At 38.3% G+C, this 25,762-nt stretch overlaps 1 protein-coding gene and 1 pseudogene across 1 annotated transcript in view; one reads left to right on the top strand and one right to left on the bottom strand.

Moving 5' to 3' along the window:
- The window catches only part of ZYG11B (zyg-11 family member B, cell cycle regulator), a 90,552-nt gene that overhangs the window by 35,823 nt on the left and 28,967 nt on the right, over positions 1–25,762 (bottom strand). Inside the window, exons 3-8 of the mRNA XM_059374760.1 lie at positions 20,165–20,919; positions 9,429–9,569; positions 6,910–7,086; positions 5,512–5,576; positions 1,556–1,655; positions 1,245–1,295 (exon numbers count right to left, since the gene is read on the bottom strand). Coding sequence (XP_059230743.1) covers positions 1,245–1,295; positions 1,556–1,655; positions 5,512–5,576; positions 6,910–7,086; positions 9,429–9,569; positions 20,165–20,919 — 1,289 coding nt within the window. The remainder of the gene's footprint in view (positions 1–1,244; positions 1,296–1,555; positions 1,656–5,511; positions 5,577–6,909; positions 7,087–9,428; positions 9,570–20,164; positions 20,920–25,762) is intronic.
- LOC132001765 (dnaJ homolog subfamily A member 1-like) lies at positions 25,132–25,753 on the top strand (annotated as a pseudogene).

Raw genomic sequence — 25,762 nt, 5'->3', positions numbered from 1 at the left:
TTTGTGCAAAGCACTTAGCATATATTACTTCAAATAAATTTTTTTTTTTTCAAAGTAAGCTCCATGCCCAATGTGGGGCTTGAACTCATGACCTGAGATCAAGCGTTGCATGCTCTACCAACTGAGCCAGCCAGGTGCTTCCCCTTCAATTAATCTTATTTTCCTTTTCATTTAATCTTCATAGTAACTGTACAAAGTAGCTCATAACCTCTAAGTAAATTTATGTGATGGCCCAAGCTAGTTAACTGCCAGAACTGGGAATAAACCCAGATGTGTTAGTTCCAGAATTCCTACTCTATTATACCATCACAGCTTTCTCCTTTCTTTATATTACTCTTTTCATTCCTATTGCTATTATTATATGTATTAGACTGTATTACAACCACATCCACATAGCTATTTTCTCTAGTACTTCTTATGGACAGAAATTATAGATATAATTCAATGTGAATCCCTAACATCTAGCAAGGAGCTAGCTACATATATTTATCAAAGGAATGACTTTCTCATTACATACATAATACGTAAATCACAGAAAAAGGGAGTCTTTTGGGGTACCTGGCTGGCTCAGTCGGTGGCAAGTGTGACTTTTGATCTCAGGGTTGTGGGTTGTGGGTTCGAGCCCCATGCTGGGTGTAGAGATTACTTAAAAATAAAATCTTAAAAAGAAAAAAAAAGGAGAGTCTTTCATTTGACTTTTCCATCTACCATTATTGTTTAAACACCTCAAGCCAGGATTGTAGCAAGAAAAGGAAAAAGAGTAGACTTTTCCTCCAGTCCTCCCTAGGACACTGTTTATATTTACTCTCTTTAAAGATTTTTAACTTTTTGCTGTTCATTGTATCATCTCCTTAACTGAGAAATCAAAATCATTTGTCTGTTATTTAAATTATCTTTTCCCCCAAAGCATCTAGCACAATTTCATGCCTACAACGGTCTCTACATTTTCTTCATAAATAACAAAATAACAGAATTTTAGGTCTAGATACTATCTTAAGGTTTATTTAGGCTCCAATGATTCACAAAATTTGTCTAAGTTCACAAACTGAGTTTACAGTTAGATCCTAGGTCATCTGACTCCTAGTTCAGGGCTCTTTCCATATCTGTTGAGGAATAAAGCTGCTTCTATAAAAATAAATGAATATATCCTGGTAGAAGTAACAAAAATAATGTTTTGAAATACACAACACTGCCTGAAAATGAAGACTATCTAGTGGTTTGCACAGAGGAGATAATAGACTTACCCTGACAATGAAGAGCTCAGCACCAAGCTGCGCAGTTTGTTCTGTTGAAAGCTGCAAACAAGCAGAAGACAAAGTAATTAAGTCCCAAAACTCACTAGTGTGAGTTTAATATAACTCACGGCAACAGGCTCCAAAGGTCAGACTAAAATCTCTGATCAACATGGAATTCTGCAATACTGAATGTAGCCTGAAAAAACAGGCTCGCAAAGAGGCTTACTAACTTTTCTGGCACATAGGTTTTGGAGAAAATAGTAACTGCAACGGGAGACAGCTTCCTACAGAAAACTGTTCAATTATGGGAGTTCAGATACCTTGGCAGCCAGGATGGAAATGATAGCAACAGCCATTCTTTGCATGTTTTGATCCTCATGGTTGCACAGCCACTGCATGACAAGCTTGGCTGCTTCAAACCTGAAAACACACAAAGGGTTTTCCATGAATGAATCTTGGAGATGGAGGCAGTTTCAGAGTTCTAGCTGGGAAATGATGCTACAATTTAGGTAGGTGAGAAAGAATGGGAAAATTCCTCTTAACTGATAACAGAATAATTATACTTGAGTGTTTTGGAAATGGTGCCTAGCTGTTAATTCTTTTTTTTTTTTTTTTTAATTTTTTTCTAGCTGTTAATTCTAACAACACTTTGTAAAGAAACAAGAGTTTGGGAAATATGACCAAAACCATCTGATATTTATCTTCTAGAATTATAACATATATCTAACCTATAGTAATTTCTACACTGTACTATTTTCTGGGTCCTTACAGCATCTAGCACAACAGAAATATTCATTTATTCATTCACAAACATTTACTGAGCCCCTGGTTTGTGCCAGATACTGTTCCTGGTGCTGGAGACAGAGTAGTAAACAAAATAGAAAAATATTTCTACTCTCATAGTGCTTACACTGTAGTGTGGAAGATAGATGATAAATAGGTAAGTAAAATATGTGACATGTGCTGTAGAGGAAAAAAAATTAAGCAGGTAAAGAGAGGATATGAAATGTTGAATTTAGGTAAGGCTATTAGGAAAGGCCTCACTGAAAACTTTTGAGGAAGTAAGAAAGCTGGCTGTGTGGTTATCTAGGGGAAAAGCATCCTAGGCAGAGGGAAGGAGACACGACGACCTTGCATTGGGAATATGCCTGGAGGTTTTGAGAAATACCATGGAAGCCAGTGAGAGCTAGAGCAGTGAGAACAAGAGTAGTACTGAGACAAGAGGTCAGAGGTAACAGGAGTGCCATATCATAAGGTCTTTGTAAAGAATTAGCTTTTACTCCAGAGTGAGACAGGAAGCCACAGAAAGATTCTAAGGAGAGATATGACATGAACTGACTTATGTTTTTAAATAGGATTATTCTATTAGCTGACTTTAAAATAAACTTCAACAGGCAAATAAAGAAGCAAAGAGCAGTTCAGAGGCTACCATAATAATTTTGGAGAGAAATCACTTTTAGTCTAGTCCAAGAGATAGAAATGAAAGTGATGAGAAATGGCTGAATTCATGATATATTTGGAAAATAGCTGGATTTGTCAAAGGACTTGAATGTGGGGTGTGACATAAGGAGAGAAATCAGGATGACACTAAGGAATATACCTATAATTTCTCCTTTCAAGACCTGGCTCAAATGTCACTTGTGCTGAGAAGTTTTCCTTGACACGTTTATCACTGCTTTATCACTGCTCCTTAGCATCTGTTTGTAATTCTATCAGAGTTGTAACAAACAACCATTTGTTTATAACTCTGTCAGAGTGATTATCTGCAGCTTCACATGAATCCTCCATTGGCCCATTATTAGTTCCTTGAGGTAAAGGACTGTAAACTATTCAGCCCTTTATACCAAGAACCCAATACAGAGCTTCACACATGGATGTTTAATAATGTTGTCTGAATTATATAGATAAAATTACTCCTCTGCGAATTCCTTCAAATTTACTATTACCTCCTTTCTATTCCCAAGGCCATCTTGGATTCTTTTACAGTAGATTTCTAATGGGCCATTATACCTCCACTGTTTTCCCTTCAATTTGTGCCTTAATATTGGTAATACATAAATCTGTCAGAGAACTTAGGTATGATGTAATTCCTGTACTCACAATATTTCTGGACTCTAACAATGGGCCCGAACTTTCAAATCTTTTTTCCTGCCTACCCAATGCTTATTGCAAAATGGACTGCTCATTAGTCCTTCAACATGCCCAGAATTATGATTAAGATAGCCTTATAGTTAAGAGCACAGATTCTGATGCTTCTTGTATTTTGGGGTTTAAATTCTAGTTCTGCCTAATGTTACTGATAATAATAAAATATATTATTTTATCACATGAAGCAATGCAGGAAAGTTGTTAAGAAAATCACACATTCTGGAGTCAGCCCGGTTTCAAATATTACTTCTACCACTTACTAACTTTGGGAACCTGGGGCAATTTCCTTAATCTTTCTGAACTTCAATTTTCTCATCTGTAAAATAATAAGATCTATTCAATAGGATTGTTGTGAGGATTAAATAAGATTACACATAAAACTTAAGACTTAGTACAGAACTTAGCACACACCAAGCTTTTGATAAAGGTTATTTTTTCTAATATTATTACTAACTTCCTCTGTACCTGTATTTGTGCAGTTCCCATGACATAAAACAATCAATCCAACCATCTCTCATCTTCAAAGCAATATAGCATGGATGTAAAAAGTAGAGGTTCTGGAGTCATTCTGGATTTAAATCTAAATTCTGCTACTTGCTATCTTATCACCTTGAGAAAATTACTAAACCTCTCTGTCGCTCTGTTTCTTCATCTATAAAATGAAAATTATAAGAATAACAATTTCACAGGACTTTTTTATGGGCTGAATAAGCATATGTAAAACACTCAGCACAGTGCTTGGCAACAGAAGTGATTTATACAGGTTAGTCATTATCTTTTTATCTCAAATGCCATCAATTATCTTTATTATCTCAAATGCCATCACTAACATGAAATCTTTAATGATCACCAATCAGATGAAATCTTTCCCTCCTCGTTGGGGGGCCCAATGCATTCTGTCATCTTCTTCTATGAAAAATTCTGTCTTCTGTCATACTCATTTTTCATTCATTCATCCATCAAACATCCACTTAAGCACTAGAGACAAAGAGATTAACCAATCACAGTCTCTGACCATAAAGAAGCTCAAATCTAGCAGTGTATTGGCTAGATGAGAGGTAAGTAAACGATAGCCTACATATAGTGATTTTATAGCCGTGGGTCCAGCTGGTTATTTTATTGGAACATAGTAAAACCATTTGTTTATGTATCATCTTCAACTGCTTTAGGAAGTACAATGGCAGAGTTAAGTAGCTGCAACAGAGACCCTATGGCTAATGAGCCCAAAATATTATTGGCTAGCCCTTTAAAAGAGGTTTCTCAACCCCAGGGTTAGTTGACAATTTTCTTTAGGAAAGTGATTATGTTTTTAAGAAAAAAAAAAGGAAAGTGACTATGTCTTTCCTACATATGACTTCATGTAATCAGTACAGATGCTCAGTATTTATAAAATAAAAATTAGTAACCTACATGAGATATATGTAGTTATAGGTTTGTCCAAACGATTTGAAATAGTAAATGGAACATCTCATTCCTCAGCTGTGCCAGTACTTTATACAAATAAATCACAGTAAAATTGCTGCTTGAGAAATATACTTCTCATTAAATCATAAGTATATTTTCTTTTTCAATACCATCTTTAAAAATTGTATTTAAAATAGATGACAAAAAATCCTTTTTAGCTCTCAAATCTCATCTTAGAAAACAAGGGAAAACACTTTTTAAGTTACTTGAATCCAGCTATATAACCTCCCTTAACCTCTATTTAAAAAGTTTCTTCTTTAATTCAGTATCAAATAATAATAAGAGGTATGATACAGAGAAAAGATCATGACCTAAAACTAGAAGACTTGAGTCTTTCTAGCCTTGCAGTTACTAGACACAAAATCATGGGCAAGACACTGAGTCCATATGCCTCAGTTTCTTCAGCCTAAAATATTGTATGAATATTCTAAAAACCATAATATAAATTTTTAAGCAAAGGACTATGAAAACAGAGGCCAATCTGCTAACAGGAATGTCAAAGTACCAAATCAGAGAAAGTAGAGTTAGCATTCTATAGGATAATGCAGAATCCCATTCACTTATTAACTATACACGAAGGATATGCCAACTGGCAAGAAATGGCCCAAGACAGAGTTCTAAAATTCCGTTTTGGCCCATTTTAAGTTCTAGGGCTAACACTTGCCTGTTGAATGGAACATCTTGAAGGATCCGGTCACTGCAAAGTGAAAGGAGGCAATTCTTCTGTAACTAAAGAACCAAAGGGAGAAAGAAATTCCTGAATAAAATATTGCTTTCTTATTTTTTAACTAGGTGTAGCCTCTATAAAAAAAGGAAGATCACTGATGAAACACCAATGATTTCTTACAACTTTTGTTCTGCCTCCCTGCTTTTCAAAGACTGACTTCCAAAGAACCCATGTGAGTTTACTTGTGCATATTCTTTGTCTTTCCCATGAGACGAGGTAGGATAATAAATAGAATTAATATCAGCTAATCCCCCTTCCTTCTGGTGGACTTTGGGTGGATTCTGCTTTGTCCTCTAACTACCTGGCTTCCAGAAGCCATAAAAACCAAAGCCTAGGGGTGCCTGGGTGGCCCAGTTGGTTAAGTGGCCAGCTCTTGATTTCAGCTCAGGTCAAAATCTCAGGGTCCAGGGACTGAGCCCCACAATGGGCTTGTCAGTGGGGAGTCTGCTTGAGGATTCTCTCCTTCTCCCTCTGTTCCTCCCCATGTTTGCACGCATGTGTGCTCATTCTCTAAAATAAATAAATAAATCTGGAAAAAAACAAAAACCAAAAAACCAGAGCTTAAAGCTTATCCAATTTGGTAACTGCCCTCAATGAGGCTTTACTGATCCAATCACCTATCTGGATTGCCATTTTTTTAAAGATTTTATTTATTTGAAAGAGAGAGAGAAAGCATAAGCAGGGGGAGGGACAGAGGGAGAAGAGGCTCCCGGCTGAGCAGGGAGCCCGATGCAGGGCTGATCCCTGGACTCCAGGATCATGACCTGAGCTGAAAGCACATAGATGCTCAACTGACTGAGCCATCCCGGCACCCCTGGATTGACATTTTTACTTGATTTTTGGATTATGAGTATTTTTTACTAAGTTGCCAACTAGCTGCTACATTTTAAGAATGAAAAATATAATTTTTATATTTTCAGTTTTCATCCTGACAATAGGATAGGTTATATACATACCATATGGCTCGAAGTAGAAAACCCATGTCTTACTCATTTCTGTATGCGAGTACTTGATAGTGCCTGGCCCAGAATAGATGTGTTATGGGATATTTGCTGAAATTATCCAAAGTCAGGATTGAGGTGGAAGATGAGTTTTTTATGGTTTGTACTATTTCCCTCAATATTTGGATTTAAATACTTTCAGGCAGGGAATCTACTCTTTAGTTTTCTACTTCTCTGCTTTCCTATACTCAGTCATACCATAAATTTATTACTTTGCAGGCTGCAAAGGCATTTGAATTTCCAGATCTGGTCTACTAAATTGAACTCTATGGAGGTAGGAGATGGGTGGGGAACACTAAAAGGACTATTTGAATAGGAATTCCCACACGCTTACCTGCTGGTGATTGGGAAAATGTTCCATGGCTTTGAGCAGCAAATGAGTCACATCAGCCAGGAGTCGAACAGGCATTCCTGCAGCAAGATCCTGCTTAGTTAAGTTAAACACACAGGCGCTTGCTGCAAGTTGTACTGGCAAATTCATAGGGTGGTTTCTCATCCCAGTAACCACAAGCTAGAAAAAAAATTAGTTCTCTTTATTCACGCTATTAATATAAGCCCTCTTAACATAGCAACATTACTTTGTTGATCTCTAACAATTTCTAAGCAGGCTTAAATTATCTTTTTTATCCTCATGTGCAAAGAGCCTAGGGCATAGCAATCACTTATCAACACATAGTTCTCACCTACCTGGTCCAGGAAGGTATCAAGTTGTTCATGTCCAGGAATTTTTCCGTAGGGCTAATGAATCTTTTCTATTCACGTAACTCATCCAGACCTAGTACAGTGACTCTTATATTCTAAGCACTAAATAAATTCTTACTGAGTTTAGAGTAAACCAGAGGCAAACTTTTCACTTTCAAATTCCGACATTCAGTTTCTTACGAACACTGCTAAAGTCATAGTACAATAAAATCCATTTGCTTCCCTCTGGCCTACGTAACTATTTCTCATCTTTTCCTCTCTCCTCAATCCCCAACAAATCCTCCCAATCCTCACTATCAGATAAAGAACCTTGCTTCCAATTATACGGAGAAAAAGGAAACATTCAGAAAAGAATTTCAGACTCTCACTACCACGTGTATCCCCCTTGCCAGTACATAAACATGCACATGCTGTTTTCCTATTACCATAAATGATCTTTTTGGGTTCTTCTCTGAAGGTAATCCCTCCACTTACATGTTACATCTTTTGCTTTTTGTCTACTCAAGGACTTTGCTTCAGCTGTTCTATTTCCTATATCAAGTTTTTATTCTGTACTGGATCATTCATTTCAGCATATAAAAAGCTGGTTTTTTTCTCCCATCTTAAAAAAGAAAAAAAAAAAAAAAAGTTCCTGGGGCGCCCAAGTGGCTCAGTGGGTTAAAGCCTCTGCTCTCAGCTCAGGTCATGATCCTGGAATCCTGGGATCAAGCCCCACATCGGGCTCTCTGCTTGGCAGGAAGCCTGCTTCCTCCTCCCTCCTCTGCCTGCCTCTCCACCTACTTGTGATCTCTGTCCGTCAAAAATAAATAAATAAATAAATAAATAAATAAAAATTAAAAAAATAGTTCCTCAGCCAACTACCATCTTTTTCCTTTGCTCTCCTTTAGAACTGAATCCCTTAAAAGAATTTTCTATATTCATTTCTCTCTGTACCATTCTCTGAATGAATGAATGAGTAAATATTTCAGATCAGGACTAGAGGTTCTTTGCTGCTCAGGTTCACAGTAACCAAAACCAAAACGGGTAATTCATATACCAAGTGCCAATATCCTCTGGTATATATGGAGGGGTGGCTGTGTTGGGGGTAACATCTCAGGGACTGAAATGTTATTGGTTCCTATCCAAGCGTACCCTATTCTGAAAATTTAAGATAATGGGGTGGTTAGGTCATTTCTCTCTGCTACTAACTTACTGTTACTTAACCTCATAGATCTGTAGTTACACAATCTGTAATACTGTTGTACCCACTAAATGAGGCATCAAATATAATACAGTCCTACACTCACTGATTTCAAATATGTATTAGGATTATCTTGGGGATTCTTTTTTTTTTTTTTAAGATTTTATTTATTTATTTGACAGAGAGAGATCACAAGTAGGCAGAGAGGCAGGCAGAGAGAGAGAGAGGAGGAAGCAGGCTCCCTGCTGAGCAGAGAGCCCGACGTGGGACTCGATCCCAGGACCCCGAGATCATGACCCGAGCCGAAGGCAGCGGCTTAACCCACTGAGCCACCCAGGCGCCCCTAAAATGCAGATTCTTGTACCTCATCCAGCCCTAATGAATCTAAATTTCCTAGAGTGGGCTTCACAAATATGCTTTTAAAAATAATATTCCAGACTTCTGGTGGACAAAGGACACAATCTGATAAACATGGCCCTAAACAATCAACAAAAATTAAGAATCTTCCTTTCTTGCCCTTCAAAAGCTGTCTTGATTAAAAGATTTTAATTGGGAAATATCATGAATTAATTATGAAAGCACAGGTGCTTAAAAGTGCATGGGAAGGTGCCTTATGGAATACCAATATTATATATCTTTAAAAAGTCTATACGGAAGCAATACAATGCAGTGTTGTGATTCCAGTCATATACTTTCATTTTCTACTGCAGATGGTGAAAAAAATATCACAGTGGTCACTGGTTTTAGGTAGTTAAATATGAAGTAGAAGGTATTTAACTTCAATAACACTATGCAACTATCTTCTCTGTCATTTATGGCTAACAACTGAAATCATATATCATCAAACCCATTACAAAAAAAAAAAAAAATCAAAGACTAAATGCAAATTTTCACCGATTTTCTTCACAAAGCCATCATCTGTATCCAGGAAGATAATTTTAAAGTTTTCATATCCAGTTTCTTATTCTTACCTTTAAAATTTCTGGCTTTGTTTTTTCCATCACATGAGTCAGGCTAAAAAGGTGAAATAGAGCTTCCCGGACAAAGAATGCCCGTTCGCTGTACCGCTTCAATGCTTCTGCAATCTGAGTTTCATTGGCTTCTCCAGACACCTTTGAACATAGCCATAAGATTAGCTTTTAGGATTTCTTCAACCCTCTAACTTTCTCTAGCCAAACATCATTTGTATAGATGGAATCTGGTATAGCCATGTAAGTCTTGAAACAAATGCGAATGATTACTTTCCAACCCACTCAGAAGAGTCATCTTATGAAGGTGTACATATGCTAAAGAGATATACGTTAGATAGGCTTAGACCCTATGATAAGCCTATGGGTAACATTCTCTATGCTGCACCTAAAGTAAATCTTAAGTAAATCTGTCTCTTAAGATAATTCCTTAATTTCCCTTAACTCATGTTAAAGTTACACTGGTCTTTTTCCCCTGATCCTTCAATCACCCAAGCTCTTTCCCAGCAAAAGGCCATTATATATATAACTTGCTTATTGAAATCTTTCTTTCTTCGACTAATTTCTACTCATCTTTCCCTATTCAAGTTAAATGACACTTCTTTAGAGAGCCCTTCCCTGACCCATCAATCTAAATCAGGTCCCCATGAAACATCTTCATAACCATTACCATAATCCCTCCATTCAACTGACCCATTCACCACTATATCCCAATAATTAGCATTATGTATGGTTCAGAATAAGTGCTCAATAAGTATTCATCAAATAACTGTGTTAATTATTTCCCCCAGATTTATCTAGCTCTTATTCAGCTCCAAGAGATTCTGTTCAAGGGCACCTGGTTGGCTCAGTTAATAGAGCATGAGCCTCGGGGCACCTAGGTCACTCAGTGGGTTAAAGCCTCTGTCTTCAGCTCAGGTAATGATCCCAGGGTCCTGGGTTGAGCCCCACATTGAGCCCCGCATTGGGCTCTCTGCTCAGTGGGAAGTCTACTTCTCCCATCTCTTTCTCTGCCTGCCTCTCAGCCCACTTGTGATCTCTGTCAAATAAATAAATAAATAAAATCTTTTAAAAAAGAAAAAAAAATAGAGCACAAGACTCTTGAGGTTGTGAGTTTAAGCCCCATATTGGGTGTAGTATTTAATTTTTTTTGAAGATTTTATTTATTTGAGAGAGAGAGAAAGAGAGTGTGTGCTCCTACACGAGCACAAGTTGGGAGGGGAGGGGCAGAGGGAGATGGAGAAAGAGACTTCCCTTTGAGCTGGAAGACTGATGTGAGGCTGGATCCTAGGACATTGGGTTATGACCTGAGCCAAAGGCAGCCGCTTAACCACCAAATGATCCACCCAGGCACCGCTGGGTGTAGTGTTTACTTAAAAATAAATAAATAAATAGATATAGATTCTGTTCAAAATTAGGTCTAAGGAATGCCCCATTTATATAGATTCATACATATATCTTAAACTGTGGCTCACACAGTATTGAGTAACCGAAAGTATATAATGGAAAGTGACTTTATATAAAAGTAATCCAACTGAAAAGTGAAAAATAAATGATGGTAATATCACCACTGATCCCCAATGAATTAATGGAACTAGTGTCAACAACCACTAACATCACAGAAAAAAACCAACCAAACAAACCCATATATTATATACTTCCTTACTGAAAGAGCACAATACCTAAGACTCCTGCCCAAGGGATCAAACTTGAGTCTGATTAAGCCTCCGAATCTAGCTACTAATTTGCAAAAAAATACAACAACACAGAAATAGGCACCATGAGTATATAATCAGGAATATCCAGGGGGCCCTGGCTGGCTCAGCTGGTAGAGCATGCCACTCTTGGTCTTGGGATTGTAAGTTCAAGCTCCACACTGGGTGTAGAGATGACTTTAATAATAATGATAATGAGGATGTTAATTAATATAATTATTATTATTAATTAAGAATATCCAGACTGAGACAAAGTCTACAAGTCCAAAAGGTTGGATCTTTTAATAGACAAATTGTAAGGAAAAGAAAGGAAGGGAGAAGGAATCTGTAAAATAAAGGTATTCAAAAGACATATAATTTGTTTTTTTAGTTCTTTTTAAGATTTTATTTATTTGTCAGGGTGGAGGTGGGGAGGGCGAGCCAGCGAGCACACACATAGGGAGAGCAGCAGGCAGAAGGAGAAGCAGGCTCCCTTCTGAGCAAGGAGCCCAATACAGAACCCAATCCCAGGACACTGGGATCATGACCTGAGCCAAAGGCAGACTCTTAACTGACCGAGCCACCCAGGTATCCCTCAAAGACATATAATTTTTAAAAATGAGCAAGATTAACTAAAAGCCTAGAGATAAACAGATCATAAAACTATTAAAAAATAAGGACATTATTATTATTATATTATTTTTTTGAAGATTTTATTTATTTATTTAACAGAGAAAGACACAGCGAGAGAGGGAACAGAGCCGGGGCAGTGGGAAAGGGAGAAGCAAGCTTTCCACCGAGCAGGGAGCCGGAGGTGGGACTCGATCCTAGGACCCTGGGATCATGACCCATGCCAAAGTCAGATGCCCAATGACTGAGCCACCCAGGTGCCCCGACATTATTATTATTAAAGATAGAATAGAGGTTAATTTTATGGAGAAGGAGAGAGCTATGATCAAGATGGGGCACAGAGAAACTTCAGGGTAGCTGAAAGTTCTATTTATTAACCTGAGTAATGGCTTCAAGCGTGTTCACTTTATTTGCATTTCCTTTTTTTTTTTGCAGGAGCGGGTGTGGGGGAGACTAAGGGAGAGGGAGAAAGTCTTAAGCAGGCTCCACACCTGGACAGAGCCCAACATAGGACTCGATCTCCCAACCCTGAGATCATAACCTGAGCAGAAATCAAGTCAGATGTTTAACCAACTGAGCCACCAAGGTGCCCCCCTTATTTGCACTTTTTCTTCCTTCCTTCCTTTCTTCCTTCCTTCTTTTCTTTCTCTCTCTCTTCCTTCCTTCCTTTATGGGGAGAGAGAGAGTGTGTGTGTGCAAGAACAAGCAGCAGAGACAGAAGAAGAAGCAGACTCCCTGCTGAGCAGGGAGCCTGATGCAGGGCTCCATCCCAGGACCCTGAGACCATGACCCAAGCCAAAGGCAGATGCCCAAATGACTGAGTCACCCAGGCACTTCTTAAGCTACACATTTGTTGTTTATGATCCTGGCATCTGTCTTATCTATAAGAAGGTTAAAAAAAAACAAAAAAACAAAAAAAACCCCCAACCTGTCCTTCAGAGTTATAATCTCTTTAAATTGGAAGACTCAGACTACAGTACACATCGTGCCAAATGGACACAAGAGCACATATTAAGTAAACATTTGTAAAACTGTAGAAACAACAATGGAAGTTTCTTTTTTTAAAAATAAATATGTATTTTTAACGAATCTGTGACCATTCTTGTGTTTCTCCTCACTCAAACAGCAAACCCACACCATTCCTGTAATAGCTGAAAGAGCTGAGTGGGGCAAAGGCACCTGGTAGTGCTAGCTGTACGACTGTCCAAGGACCAGTTCTGTCCATCTACTATGAAGACAACTCTATGCTCAGAGAAGCTAGCCCTGAAATGCTGTGCTCTCAAGCAGACACCCCACAACCTAGACTAGATGGCAGTCATTTTTATGTTCACACATCACACTAACTGGGTGCTGCCTGGTTGTCAGAAAAATAGTTGTCAGTTGGATTGTAAAGCTCCTTCTCTCCCTGAGGGCAGAACAATGGAAGTTTCTTTACAAATGCTTTTTAAACTATATGAAGTAGGGGCACCTGGGTGGCTTAGTCAGTTAAGGGTCTGACTTTTCATTTTGGCCAGGTCATGATCTCAGGGTCCTGAGATCGAGCCCCATGTGGGGCTCCTTGCTCAGGGCAGAGTCTGCTTGAGATTCCCCTTTCCTCCCCCTCTGCTCCTCCATCTGCTCTCACGCTCTCTAATAAAGGTAAATAAGCAAAATCTTAAAAAAAAAAAAAAAAAAAAAAGAACTGTGATATATACTACATGCATATTGGTCTTGATTATGTATTCATATATATAAGTGGTTATTGAATAATAAAAATTTCCCAGATGTTCAATTCTTTTTGAATTATCCTGAACTTTTTCTTAGATTTTTCTTAGATTTGTAAAGACACTGAAATACTACGTGAAATAAAAAAAGGTTGTAAGAGGGAATATGTTTAATGATTTTATCAGTAAGACTTCATTTACCTGTACTTGGTTGATTCAATTGCTTTATAGCATCTATATGAAATACAGCCTCAAGTTATCTTTGAATGTAACTTTAAAGAACTTTTGTTACTGGAATGTTAAATATTTTAAAGATTTATTTATTTATTTATTTGACAGAGAGAGAGATCACAAATAGGCAGAGACAGACAGAGAGAGAGAGATGAGGAGAAGCAGGCTCCCTGCTGAGCAGAGAGCCCAATGTGGGACTCGATCCCAGGCCCCTGGGATCATGACCTGAGCCGAAGGCAGCGGCTTAACCCACTGAGCCACCCAGGCGCCCCAGGAATGTTAAATATTTTAAACTAATTTCATTGCATGTATGTTTTATTCAGTGATCAATACTTATCTAGCCAGTGATAAACCCTCAAGTCAAGTAGTCTGACTCCTCAAACTATAAGCATCTTCAGTTCAACCAATTTCATATGCTAGATGCTAAAAAATCAAGTTATCTATATGTAACAATTTAAAACAGAGATGGGGCGCCTGGGTGGCCCAATCAGTTAAGAATCCAACTCATGGTTTTGGCTTAGGTCATGATCTCGGGGTCATGAGATCATGCCCTGTGTTAGGCTCCATGCTCAGGGTGGAGTCTGCTTAAGACTCTCTCTCCCAGGGGCCCCTGGGTGGTTCAGTGGGTAAAGCCTCTGCTTTGGCTCAGGTCATGATCCCAGAGTCCTGGGATCAAGCCCTCCATTGGGCCCTCTGCTTGGCAGGAAGCCTGCCTTGCCTCACCCCCCAACCCCCGTCTGCCTCTCTGCCTACTTGTGATTTCTGTCAAATAAATAAATAAAATCTTAAAAAAAAAAGACTCTCTCTCCCGGGCTCCTGAGTGGCTCAGTCGTTAAGTGTCTACCTTTGGTTCAGATCATGATACCAGGGTCCTGGGATCAAGCCCAGCATTGTGCTCCCTGCTTGGCGGGAAGTCTGCTTCTTCCTCTCCCACTGCTTGTGTTTCCTCTCTTGCTGTCTTTTTCTCTATCAAATAAATAAATAAAATCTTAAAAAAAAAAAAAAAAAAAAAAGACTCTGTCTCCCTCTCCTTCCGCCCCCCCTTTCTCTTTCTCTCAAATAAATAAAATCCGTAGAAAATTTAAAAAGATAAAATAGAGGGGCGCTTGGGTGGCTCACTCAGTTAAGTGCCTGCCTTCAGCTCAGGTCATGATCTCAGAGTCCTGGGATTGAACCCTGCATTGGGCTCCCTGCTCTGTGGGGAGCCTGCTTCTCCCTCACCTTCTGCCTGTGCTCTGCCTGCTTGTGCTCTCTCTCTCTCTCTCTCTCTGTGTCAAATAAATAAATAAATAAAATCTTTGAAAATGCCCATAACCACTAAATTAAGCCTTGTAAATATTTAATATACAGAGTAAAGCTAAAATTTATATTCTAAGGAAAACTTTTCTTACAGCACTCTAAAGCCTCTCTCACACTGAATTAAACCTATTTTTAAATTTATCTGTCTCCTCTCCACTAGACTAGAATTCCTTGATTTCAAGGGCACGAATTCAGGTGTCTTTAAAAAGTACTTAGTGAATGTTCTTTGAAATGGATCAACTCTTCTTCCTTTGAAAACTTTATATGGATCTTCACTGGGTATTGACTATTGCCGTTCAATATAGGAGTCTTAGTTCAAGGGAGAAGTACAGCATATAGATTTAAAGACCAAGAAATGGGGGCACCTGGGTGGCTCAGTGGGTTAAGCTGCTGCTTTCGGCTCAGGTCACGATCTCAGGGTCCTGGGATCGAGTCCCGAATCGGGCTCTCTGCTCAGCAGGGAGCCTGCTTCCCCCTCTCTCTCTCTGCCTGCCTCTCCGTCTACTTGTGATTTTTCTCTGTCAAATAAATAAATAAAATCTTTAAAAAAATAAAATAAAATAAAGACCAAGAAATGGAACTCTCCAATATTTAGAGACCTGGGAGATGAGAAAAAATGAATAAAGGAAATTAACCACAGTAGTAAGAAAAGTTTGAAAAAAAGACAAGAGTGATACCTAGGAAGCTAAGTAAAAATGAGAACTAATATTGGGTTTAGCACATTTCTAGTGATTCTTAGGAACTAGGAACCACAGCTTACTATATAACGCCAAAGTCCGGGAATGAAATGGCCAACAAATCCTAGATGCAGTAAAATGGATGGTTCAGAAAACTGATGGTGAGAGAAGAGCAAATTGGATGAGGAAACAATGACAGAAATTCTATAGTAAGAAAACCCTCTGTGTTGGGACTAGAAATTGAGGGGAAAGTAAAGAACTAAGATTCTCAAACAGAGACAATGAGATGTAGTGGAAAGGACACATGCTTTGGAATCAAAATAGTCCAAGATACAAAAGCAGACTCCAATATCAGCCAGCTGTCACCCTTAAAGACATTCCCTTTCACTAAGGACAATAATACCTCTCTTGCAGAGTCAAGAGATTAAACTAAGTAATACACATGAAAGTGCAAAAAACAAACTAGTTCTTATAACCACCCCTTCAGAGTACCATATAGTGCCTTATAAGGAATACTGGGGAGTCACAGGGTCTCTATTTCTTACATTCCTTAGTGTGGCCTAAAAAAACAAAGTATGTAATGCCAAAAAGTCAACCTCAACTAGTTTACTTTTTAAAGATTGATTGATTGATTGATTGATTGATTGATTTGGACCAGGGGTGGGAGATGGGCAGGGCAGAGGGAGAGCAAAGAGAAACCCAAGCAGACTGCACTGACCACAGAGCCTGACACCGAGGTTGGAGTCACGGGGTTGATCTCACAACCCTGAGATTACAACCTGAACCCAAACCAAGAGTCAGATGCTTAACTGACTGTGCCACCCAGGTGCCCCCTCAACTAATTTAAAGCATCACAACACTAAGACAATCATTTCAGACAAGTTTTTCAACAACTTGGCTGAACTAGATTTTTAAAAAGGAGATGTGGTAATCTCAGCTCTCTTCCCTTAACATGACTTATTACCAGATCTCAAATCAGTGAATAATTTTAAAAAAACATTAATTTTTCTATATAGGTGAACAAAGGGGAAAGTTCCAATGATCTCTTTTTGAGTCTGCATTTTGTTCTGAGTAATCTCTATACCTAACATGGGGCTTGACCTCATACCCCAAGATCGAGTCCCATGCTCCTCCAACTGAGCCAGTAAGGTGCCCCCCAACGATCTTTTTCTAAAAAAAATAAATAAGGGAGCCTGGGTGACTCAGTGGATTAAAGCCTCTGCCTTCAGCTCAGGTCATGGTCCTGGGATTGAGCCCTGCATGGGTCTCTCTGCTCAGCAGGGAGCCTGCTTCCGCCTCTCTCTTACTTGTGATCTCTGCCTGTCAAATGAATAAATAAAATCTTAAAAAAAAAAATTAAGGGGCGCCTGGGTGGCTCAGTGGGTTAAGCCGCTGCCTTCGGCTCAGGTCATGATCTCAGGGTCCTGGGATCGAGTCCCGCATCGGGCTCTCTGCTCAGCAGGGAGCCTGCTTCCTCCTCTCTCTCTCTGCCTGCCTCTCTGCCTACTTGTGATCTCCCTCTGTCAAATAAATAAATAAAATCTTTAAAAAAAAAAATTAAAATAAATAAATAAATAAATAAATAAATAAATAAATAAAATTACTTTAAAACAATGATTTTCAATATTGACTGAATACTGTAATCACCTAAGGAGCTTTAGAAAATACTGATTCCTGAGTCCTACCTCCCTGTGGCTCTAATTTAATTGTTCAAGCTCCACAAGTGATTTCTTTTAATTAAAAATTTTTTTCCAGGGGTGTGTGTCTGGCTCAGTTTGTACAGAATGTAATTTTTTTTTTTTTTTTGGTGGGGCAGGGAGAAAAAGAAGGGTAGGGGAAAGAGGGTTAGAGAGAGAATCCTGACCACACTCCACGCCCAGTGGAGAACCCCACATAAGGCTCGATCCTACAACCCAGAGATCATGACCTGAGCTGAAATCAAGAGTTGGAGGCTTAACCTACTGAGCCACCCAGGTGCCCTTAGAGCATGTGACTCTTGATTTAGGGGTGGTGAGTTTGAGCCCCAAGTTGGGTACAGAGATTACCTAAAATAAAATCTTTAAAGTAAGTAAGGAAATAAATCATTTCCCCCAGCTTTATCAAAGATATTACTGACATATACCATTGTGTAAGTTTAAGATATCCAACATGATGATATGATACATGTATATATTGGGAAATGATTACCATAAGGTTGATTAACATAAACATCATTTCACATAATTACATTCCAGGTGATTTTAACTGTAGTGCAGGGTAAGAATCACTACTTTAATGTTTATGTAGGAGAAAAATAGATAATGATACCAAATAAAGTAGGTGTTTCATATGGTCAAGATTTCAAAGTAATAACAGCTCCGTTTGTGAAATCAAACTTGTTTCACAGAGGCATTGTGAAATACAGATGTCCTACTAGCCTCAATTTCGTAAGTCAGGCTAATTCACTGGAGGGTTGTCTGTTGGTCTTAAGAAGAAACCAGCAAAAACTATACTGCTCTGGGATCATACCTATTACATCTTTGCCTTGAAAATATTAGCTTAACATATCAGGGACACATTCCTTTCATCCTTTAGGATGCTCACCTCTTCTGGGAAATTCTCCCTCAACTCCCAGACCACGGGGGATTTCGTCCCCTTTTAATTTTTAGAATCCTTTACTATTAGACCAATTTGTTTGGCAGTTAAGTAACATTAGAATAGTAATTTACATTTTTATATTTCCTTCATCAAAAAACCCTGTGCTAAAAATCTGTCTTGCTCCATAACAAATTGTTAAGTCAGTTCCTCACACTTCCTATTGCCCTGCACCTGGCTTATGTGACCTTTCCAAGTCTGACCCTGGTGTCTGCCTACTTTTCCAGCCTCATCTCATTGCTCTGTGAATTTCTACTTTTGAGGTCTAGCCACAGTGGCCTTTCTTTCAGTTCCTTGGATGTATCATGCTCCATTCTACCACATATATTCTGCATTAATTCTTCTCATTGCCTGGAATGTTCTCTACCAAGCTATTCACCCTTAAGATCTCCACTCATTCATTAATTCTTCAGAGAAGCCTTATATTAAGTCAAGTCTCTCTGTTAAACATTTTCATATATAATACTGCATTATCTTCTAGATTTTAGCACAGTATAAAGCATATATAGAGCATGTATATATAATATACATAAATACATACATATTTAAATGTATATGTGTGTACGTATATTTAAAGCACACATATTCTGTTGGCACATGGCATTTGATTACTTGATTCCCTCACTAAATTACAAGCTCCATGAGGGCAAAATCATGCCTTTTTGCCTTCACCATCAAATCCCCATGCCCTGTACGGTGACCAGTACACACAGGCACTTGGTAAAATATTGAATGAATAAAAAAGAATAATTCAAAATCATTTTCTACATCCTATTTTTTAAGGCCTAAATTTACAAATACCTAAGAACTGAGATGTTTATATTTACAACTAAACTTTCCTTCTCCTTTTTTGAGTCTGTCATGATTACTCAAAAAAGGTACCTTGCCTTTTGGGTCACAATATCCACTTTCAGGCCATCCCTGACTCTGCTCCAGGTAGGATCAAAGGATGCTTCTGCTTAAGTAGTGTAGGTAGTAGGGGGAAAAAATGGGGCTCTGGAATTAGAGATAAAAATCCAAATGTTGGTTCTTACTAACTGTAAATCATATAATTTCTGAGTCTATGGTTCTCATCTATAAAATGGGGCTAATACCTATCAATGTAAGGCATCTAGAGGATACAGTGTACATTAGGAAAATATTAGCTTAAACTTGCCACAATTCTATCCTTCAAGGTATGACTCAGCTACCATCTTTTCCATCAAGCCCCCAATTCTCCAGCTGGAAGAAATTTCTTCTACTCTTACAGCGATTACACTGATCTTTGGCTTTATAGTTATTTATGACTGTATCATCACCAAGACTAAATTCCTTAGAAGCAGATCCTATATCTTTTTTATCTCTGAATCCCAAGTACCAAGCAGATGAATTTAAATCATTAGGCATGAAAAACCTTAAGAAAAGCAAAATTACACCATTTCTATGGTAAAGATCTCCTTGGAGAACTTAACTTCCCAATGAATATCAATTTAAGAAGGAGTAGTGACTAATTAGAAATGGTATGTTACAGTGGTTCAAAATATCTAAATATTATCATCATAAGAACTATTACTTATCCAAGGCCTACTACACGACTAGCACTTTACATATATAATTACTAACCTTTGGAAGAATTTAGTTAGATAGAATATCTGTTTTGTAAATAAAGAAATGGAAACCCAAAAAGTTACATCATCTCTTGGTCTGGGTCATGAAGCAAGCAGGCTAGGATTTTAACTGGGACTCTCTGACTTGAAAGCAAGGCCTTTCCACTATACAATGCCATCTTTCACAGACATGTTCCATATATTGTTAGACATTCATCTTAATGGAACCTTATGCAGCTAAGACATTGGTCAGCCTGACAGAATAATACATTTTAAAAGTCTAACCTTTAAATGTCCTTCACCGGTGAGGAATTCAGAGTAACCTGCATCAGTGGCCAGCAAACCTACAAACTGCATGCTGGGCCGTTGTTGTATAAAGGCTTCAACAGCTTTATCTGTCACATGCTTTCTCCCAGAAACATCCAGGGAGACAAGGTTGGGTAGGATGTCTTTTTGTTCTAGTAGGCGAAGAGCTATGTCTGATGTAAACTGTTTATCATCTGAAATGTCAAGATGATTCAGATGTTTTAGTTCCCGCACAACATCCAGTATCTGGGTAGTTGTCATTTTTAAACACTTCAAGTGGTGCATGGTTAGAGACTTGAGTCGGTCTTTGCAGGCCAGCAAAGCTGTGATGTCTGTGATTGAGGTGTTAGAAATATCCAGGCTCTCTAATCTTGGCAATGAGGCAACTTCAGCGAGGTCTTCATTGTAAAAGAGAACATTGGTGATGCTTAACGCTCGAAGGCCAGAAAGCCGGCTGAAGCACCGCTCGTAAGGATCTTCGAGGGAAAGAGTTAACGAGTTCAGCACTAGGCACTGGAGATTTTGCTGGATCCATTTGTTACTGCCAAGCCCACTGATTATGTCTGTAATCGTGATGTCTGCATTCACACCTGTAGCATCAAGTTCCACTAACTTGTGATGGCAGAAGGCTTTCCGGAAAGCAACAGCAGAGATCTTGGCTTTGCGAATGCAAGCACGCTTTAAGCGCATCTGATTGCCCCTGAAAATACCTACAGTTCCATCATTCAGTAGACCTGGGAAAAAAAAAAGTTAACACCTCAATTTCAAAAAATAATTAAAGAATAGCTAAAATTTCCAGCATACTTACATTTCCAAAGCACACCCATGTAACAATATTTCATTTAATATACATAACAATTCCATGGGGTAAGAATATTATGATTACAACTTAGAGATGAATACACTAGGGTGAGAAAAGTGGCTTTCCAAGGTCACAGAGCTAGCAAGTGACTGTGGTAGATCTTATAGATATTCACTAACATCTGGTTCATGCCTTCCCGGACATGTAGACAGCTACATTTCCCATCCTACCCTTGGAATTAGATGGGGCTATGTGCCTAGTTTTGACCAACGGCCTATAGGCTGAAGCACCTGAGAGCCAGTACACAATTTCCCATGCTATCTTTTCCCGCTATGACAAATGAGGAGTCTTCAAGTTCTAGACAGAATAGATTTCTGAAAGTGGAGCCTCCATCAGCTTGGATCCAAGAGTGACCATGGAGAACAACCCTCCACGGATTTGCAGCATTTATGTACCATGGGTGAGGTAAAACAAACTTTATGTTAAGCTACTGAATCTGGGGAATTAATTGTTACCAATTAATGTTACCATTACTAGTCTATCCTTCAATTTCACTATAATACATTATTATACACACAAACATACATACATAATATATATATGATCTTTGAATGAATAAAAAGGTGTAATATATGTGTGTGTGTATGTGTATATATATATATACACACATATATTTAGCACATGCATATCTGCAAATTATTCAGATCACTGGCTAGATCTGAAATCTTATTAAAAGGATCTAGAGGTTAGGGGCACCTGGGTGGCTCAGCCCTTAAGAGTCTGCCTTTGGCTCAGGTCATGATCCCGGGGTCCTGGGACAGAGCCCCGCATCCAGCTCCTTGCTCAGCAGGAAGCCTGCTTCTCCCTCTCGCACTCCCCCTGCTTATATTTCCTCTCTCTCTGCCAAATAAATACAAAATAAAATCTTAAAAAAAAAAAAAAAAAGGACCTAGGTTATAGTCAACTTTCTGTCAGATTAAATTCAAATAAAGTGGATACAGGAACCTCTTAAAGTCCCTTAGAGATCTACCTGACTAGCAACTAACAGTGCCAGAAGTATATGATGTCTTGGAACCACATCAATCTCAACCATATCACCTATCAATTAAACAACATTTCCTGTGAAAGTAACAGGCATGCCAATAAAAGATAGCCTAAGAACAGTCCAGGGTGAGTGTACAGTTGGGACCAGGTAAATAAATAGCCTGGAGTCAAGGGAAGAACTCTAAGTGGCACTTCAGCAGACTCATACTAAACAGATTCATACAGCTTGGGCTAAAGATACAGCTAAGGGTCACCTCTGTATTAGAACTAAAGTATTTTTTAATTTTTCTAATTAATTATTTATTTATTTAAAAAACATTCTGTAGGCTTTCTTTTTTTTTTTTTTTTTTTAAAGATTTTATTTATTTATTTGTCAGAGAGAGAGAGAGTGAGAGCGAGCACAGGCAGACAGAGTGGAAGGCAAGGCAGAGGGAGAAGCAGGCTCCCCGCAGAGCAAGGAGCCCGATGTGGGACTCTATCCCAGGACGCTGGGATCATGACCTGAGCCGAAGGCAGCTGCTTAACCAACTGAGCCACCCAGGCGTCCCAGGCTTTCTTTTTTTTTTAAGATTTTATTTATTTATTTGACAGAGAGAGAGATCACAAGTAGGCAGAGAGGCAGGCAGAGAGAGAGGAGGAAGCAGGCTCCCCGCTGAGCAGAGAGCATGATTCGGGGCTCGATCCCAGGACCCTGGGAGGTTTAACCTACTGAGCCACCCAGGCGCCCCAGAACTAAAGGGCTTCTTTCAAGGACTGAAGTACAGAAGCCTAAATGCAAAGATTTTGCCCCAAAGCATTCTTTTCTTTCTTTCTGTTTTAGGCTATAAAGAGTTGAGGTGACCAGCAATGTAACCTCCAGGGAAGTGGGGTACTATTCAGGGAATATAAGCCCTCAGTCACCTAGGAAGTCTAGGTGACTATTCAAGGATGCAATCCATAATGTTTCAAAAGGTATTACTCTCCACCCCACCCCAAAAGGCATTATTCTTTTCAATTTAATCCCAAAACAGATATGGTTGACCATGTCAAGGTATAAAAATTTAGATTAGGTCATAATATAACACAGAAGCATTAGATGGCAAATATTCTGATTCCTGGCTCTTAAACACACATTTCCTAGAAAACTTTTAGCACCATGACACAGAATAAGCAACGATTATGACAAAGGAATCAAAGATCCCAGTAAGTAAAATCTTTAACATCAGGCTTATTTTAATAAAAACTGCTACCAATATCATTTTTCTTTTGAATTGGGCATATAGAAAAATCTGAATGTAAATAAGTTAAGATTTTCTAAAATCATTATGCTATTAGAAAAAATATTATAAATTCTAAAAGTATTCATAGAACTTTTTTCCATTTTTTATGAAAATGTTCAGATACAGAAAAACTGATGAAACTTTTAAAAATTGTGACAAAATTGGCATTATGTTCTTTTGCGTATTGTCAGTAGTATCCACTCTTTTTTTTTCAATTTTTAATATTTTAATTATTACCTATCTTAATCTACATCTGACAAATTCATAAGTTGAATTTCAAGCTTGTTGTATAATATACAACACAGCCTGGAAATACTGTAAGGTTTTTTTTCCACAGATTGCTTCTTCAATTTTTATTTTTACTACTGAAATATAGTTGACATACAATATTATGTTAGTTTTAGGTTAGTACTATCTACTCTTGTTTCTTTTGCAAAGAGATTAATTCAGAACACTTTCTGGTGAATGAGGCCAGAAATAACATTGAGGTAACACAAATGAGGACATTAAGTTATTTCTCTGATCTGAAGGCAGCTTCATATATATATATGTGTGTGTGTGTGTTTGTGTGTGTGTGTATATATATATATATATATATATACATATACCTTCTCTCATATGAAGGCAGCTTGAAAAGAAGAGGTAGAAAACACATTCTGATGATACTACTCTGGGGGTAATTATTTAGTTACACTTATTTGAAAACTGCTTCCATTATTTTACCCATATAAAGCATTTGCCACAGAGCTAGTATACAATAACAAGTATTCAATAAATGTTAGCTGCTAATATTAGCTATCAGTAGTTATATTTCAAAAAGTTTCTGGCAAATTAAGACTCTACTTAACATTTATTCCTTTGATTTACAAGATTAGTTATATGTATATATATTTAAATTGAATATGTTAAGCATAGTCATTAAATTGAGACCAAAAAGAAAGAAAGCACTGACATAATCTTTTAAATTGTTGTGCAGCGTTGTAAGGAACCTTTAACTTTACCATATATAGTATCTACTGGTATCATCCCAGTTCCTTTGGCAGGCTGAATTCAAAGAGACTACAGACTTGAGCAACTCAGTTCAAACATCTTCTTTCTAAAATTATTCTAAAATGCCTCAATTATACCATTATTTCTCCCACCCCTCCTTGGAATACATTATCTGGATTCATACTTGATATATATAAAGCCAAAGCAAAGTGTACAGTATTCTCTGGCATATAGAACAGGAATATCTCTAATGTAGTTGTAGGAAGATTGTGCAGCAGTGAAAACAGCACAGATTTGGAATCAGACTTCGATCTGAACTAGGACTCTACCATTTACTAGCATTATGACCTCTAACAAGTTACTTTTCTGAATCAGTTTCCTTATCTGTATATAAATGGGATTATAAAAGTTATCTTTTTTTTTAAGATTTTATTTATTTATTTGACAGACAGAGATCACAAGTAGGCAGAGAAGCAGGCAGAGAGATCCCCGCTGAGCAGAGAGCCCAATGTAGGGCTCTATCCCAGGACCCTGGGACCATGACCTGAGCCAAAGGCAGAGGCTTTAACCCACTGAGCCACCCAGGCGCCCAAAGTTATCTTTTTTTAATAGTGGTTATTTTATAAGGTTTTAGAGAAAATTCAAGGAAAACAAAATTCCTAGCACGAAACAGGTAATAGGTAAATGATAGTAATTATTATTGCCACATTGTTATTCTATTTTATAGTTTTGGACAAATTATATTTTCTCCTTGAAAAGAGTTTATAAACCGAAATTAAAAATGGCATTATCTATTTCAACTTAAAACTTAATCAGAAATAGGCGGAACTTTCCAGAACGTTCGGTGAGACGTGGAGGAGCGGCGGCTACCTGAGCTGCGCCCAGCAACGCGCTCCTTCCCGCTCCCCCACATCGGCCTCGGCCCTCTCACCGGCTGTAGAAAATGGTGAAAGAAACCACTTATGATGTTTTGGGGGTCAAACCCAATGCCACCCAAGAAGAACTGAAAAAGGCCTATAGGAAACTGGCTTTGAAGTACCACCCTGATAAGAATCCAAATGAAGGAGAGAAGTTTAAACAGATTTCTCAAGCTTATGAAGTACTCTCTGATGCAAAGAAAAGGGAATTATATGACAAAGGAGGTGAACAGGCAATTAAAGAAGGTGGAGCTGGTGGTGGTTTTGGCTCCCCCATGGACATCTTTGATATGTTTTTTGGAGGAGGAGGAAGAATGCAGAGAGAAAGGAGAGGTAAAAATGTTCTGCATCAGCTCTCAGTAACCTTAGAAGATTTATATAATGGTGCAACAAGATAACTAGCTCTGCAAAAGAATGCGATATGCGATAAATGTGAAGGCCGAGGTGGTAAGAAAGGAGCAGTTGAGTGTTGTCCCAATTGCCGAGGTACTGGAATGCAAATAAGAATTCATCAGATAGTACCTGGAATGGTTCAGCAAATTCAATCTGTGTGCATGGAGTGCCA

This window comes from Mustela nigripes, chromosome 14, assembly GCF_022355385.1.
Source record: "Mustela nigripes isolate SB6536 chromosome 14, MUSNIG.SB6536, whole genome shotgun sequence".
Lineage (NCBI taxonomy): Eukaryota > Metazoa > Chordata > Mammalia > Carnivora > Mustelidae > Mustela > Mustela nigripes.
Note: the sequence above shows the minus strand (reverse complement) of the source record. Positions and strands in the feature narration are given on the sequence as shown.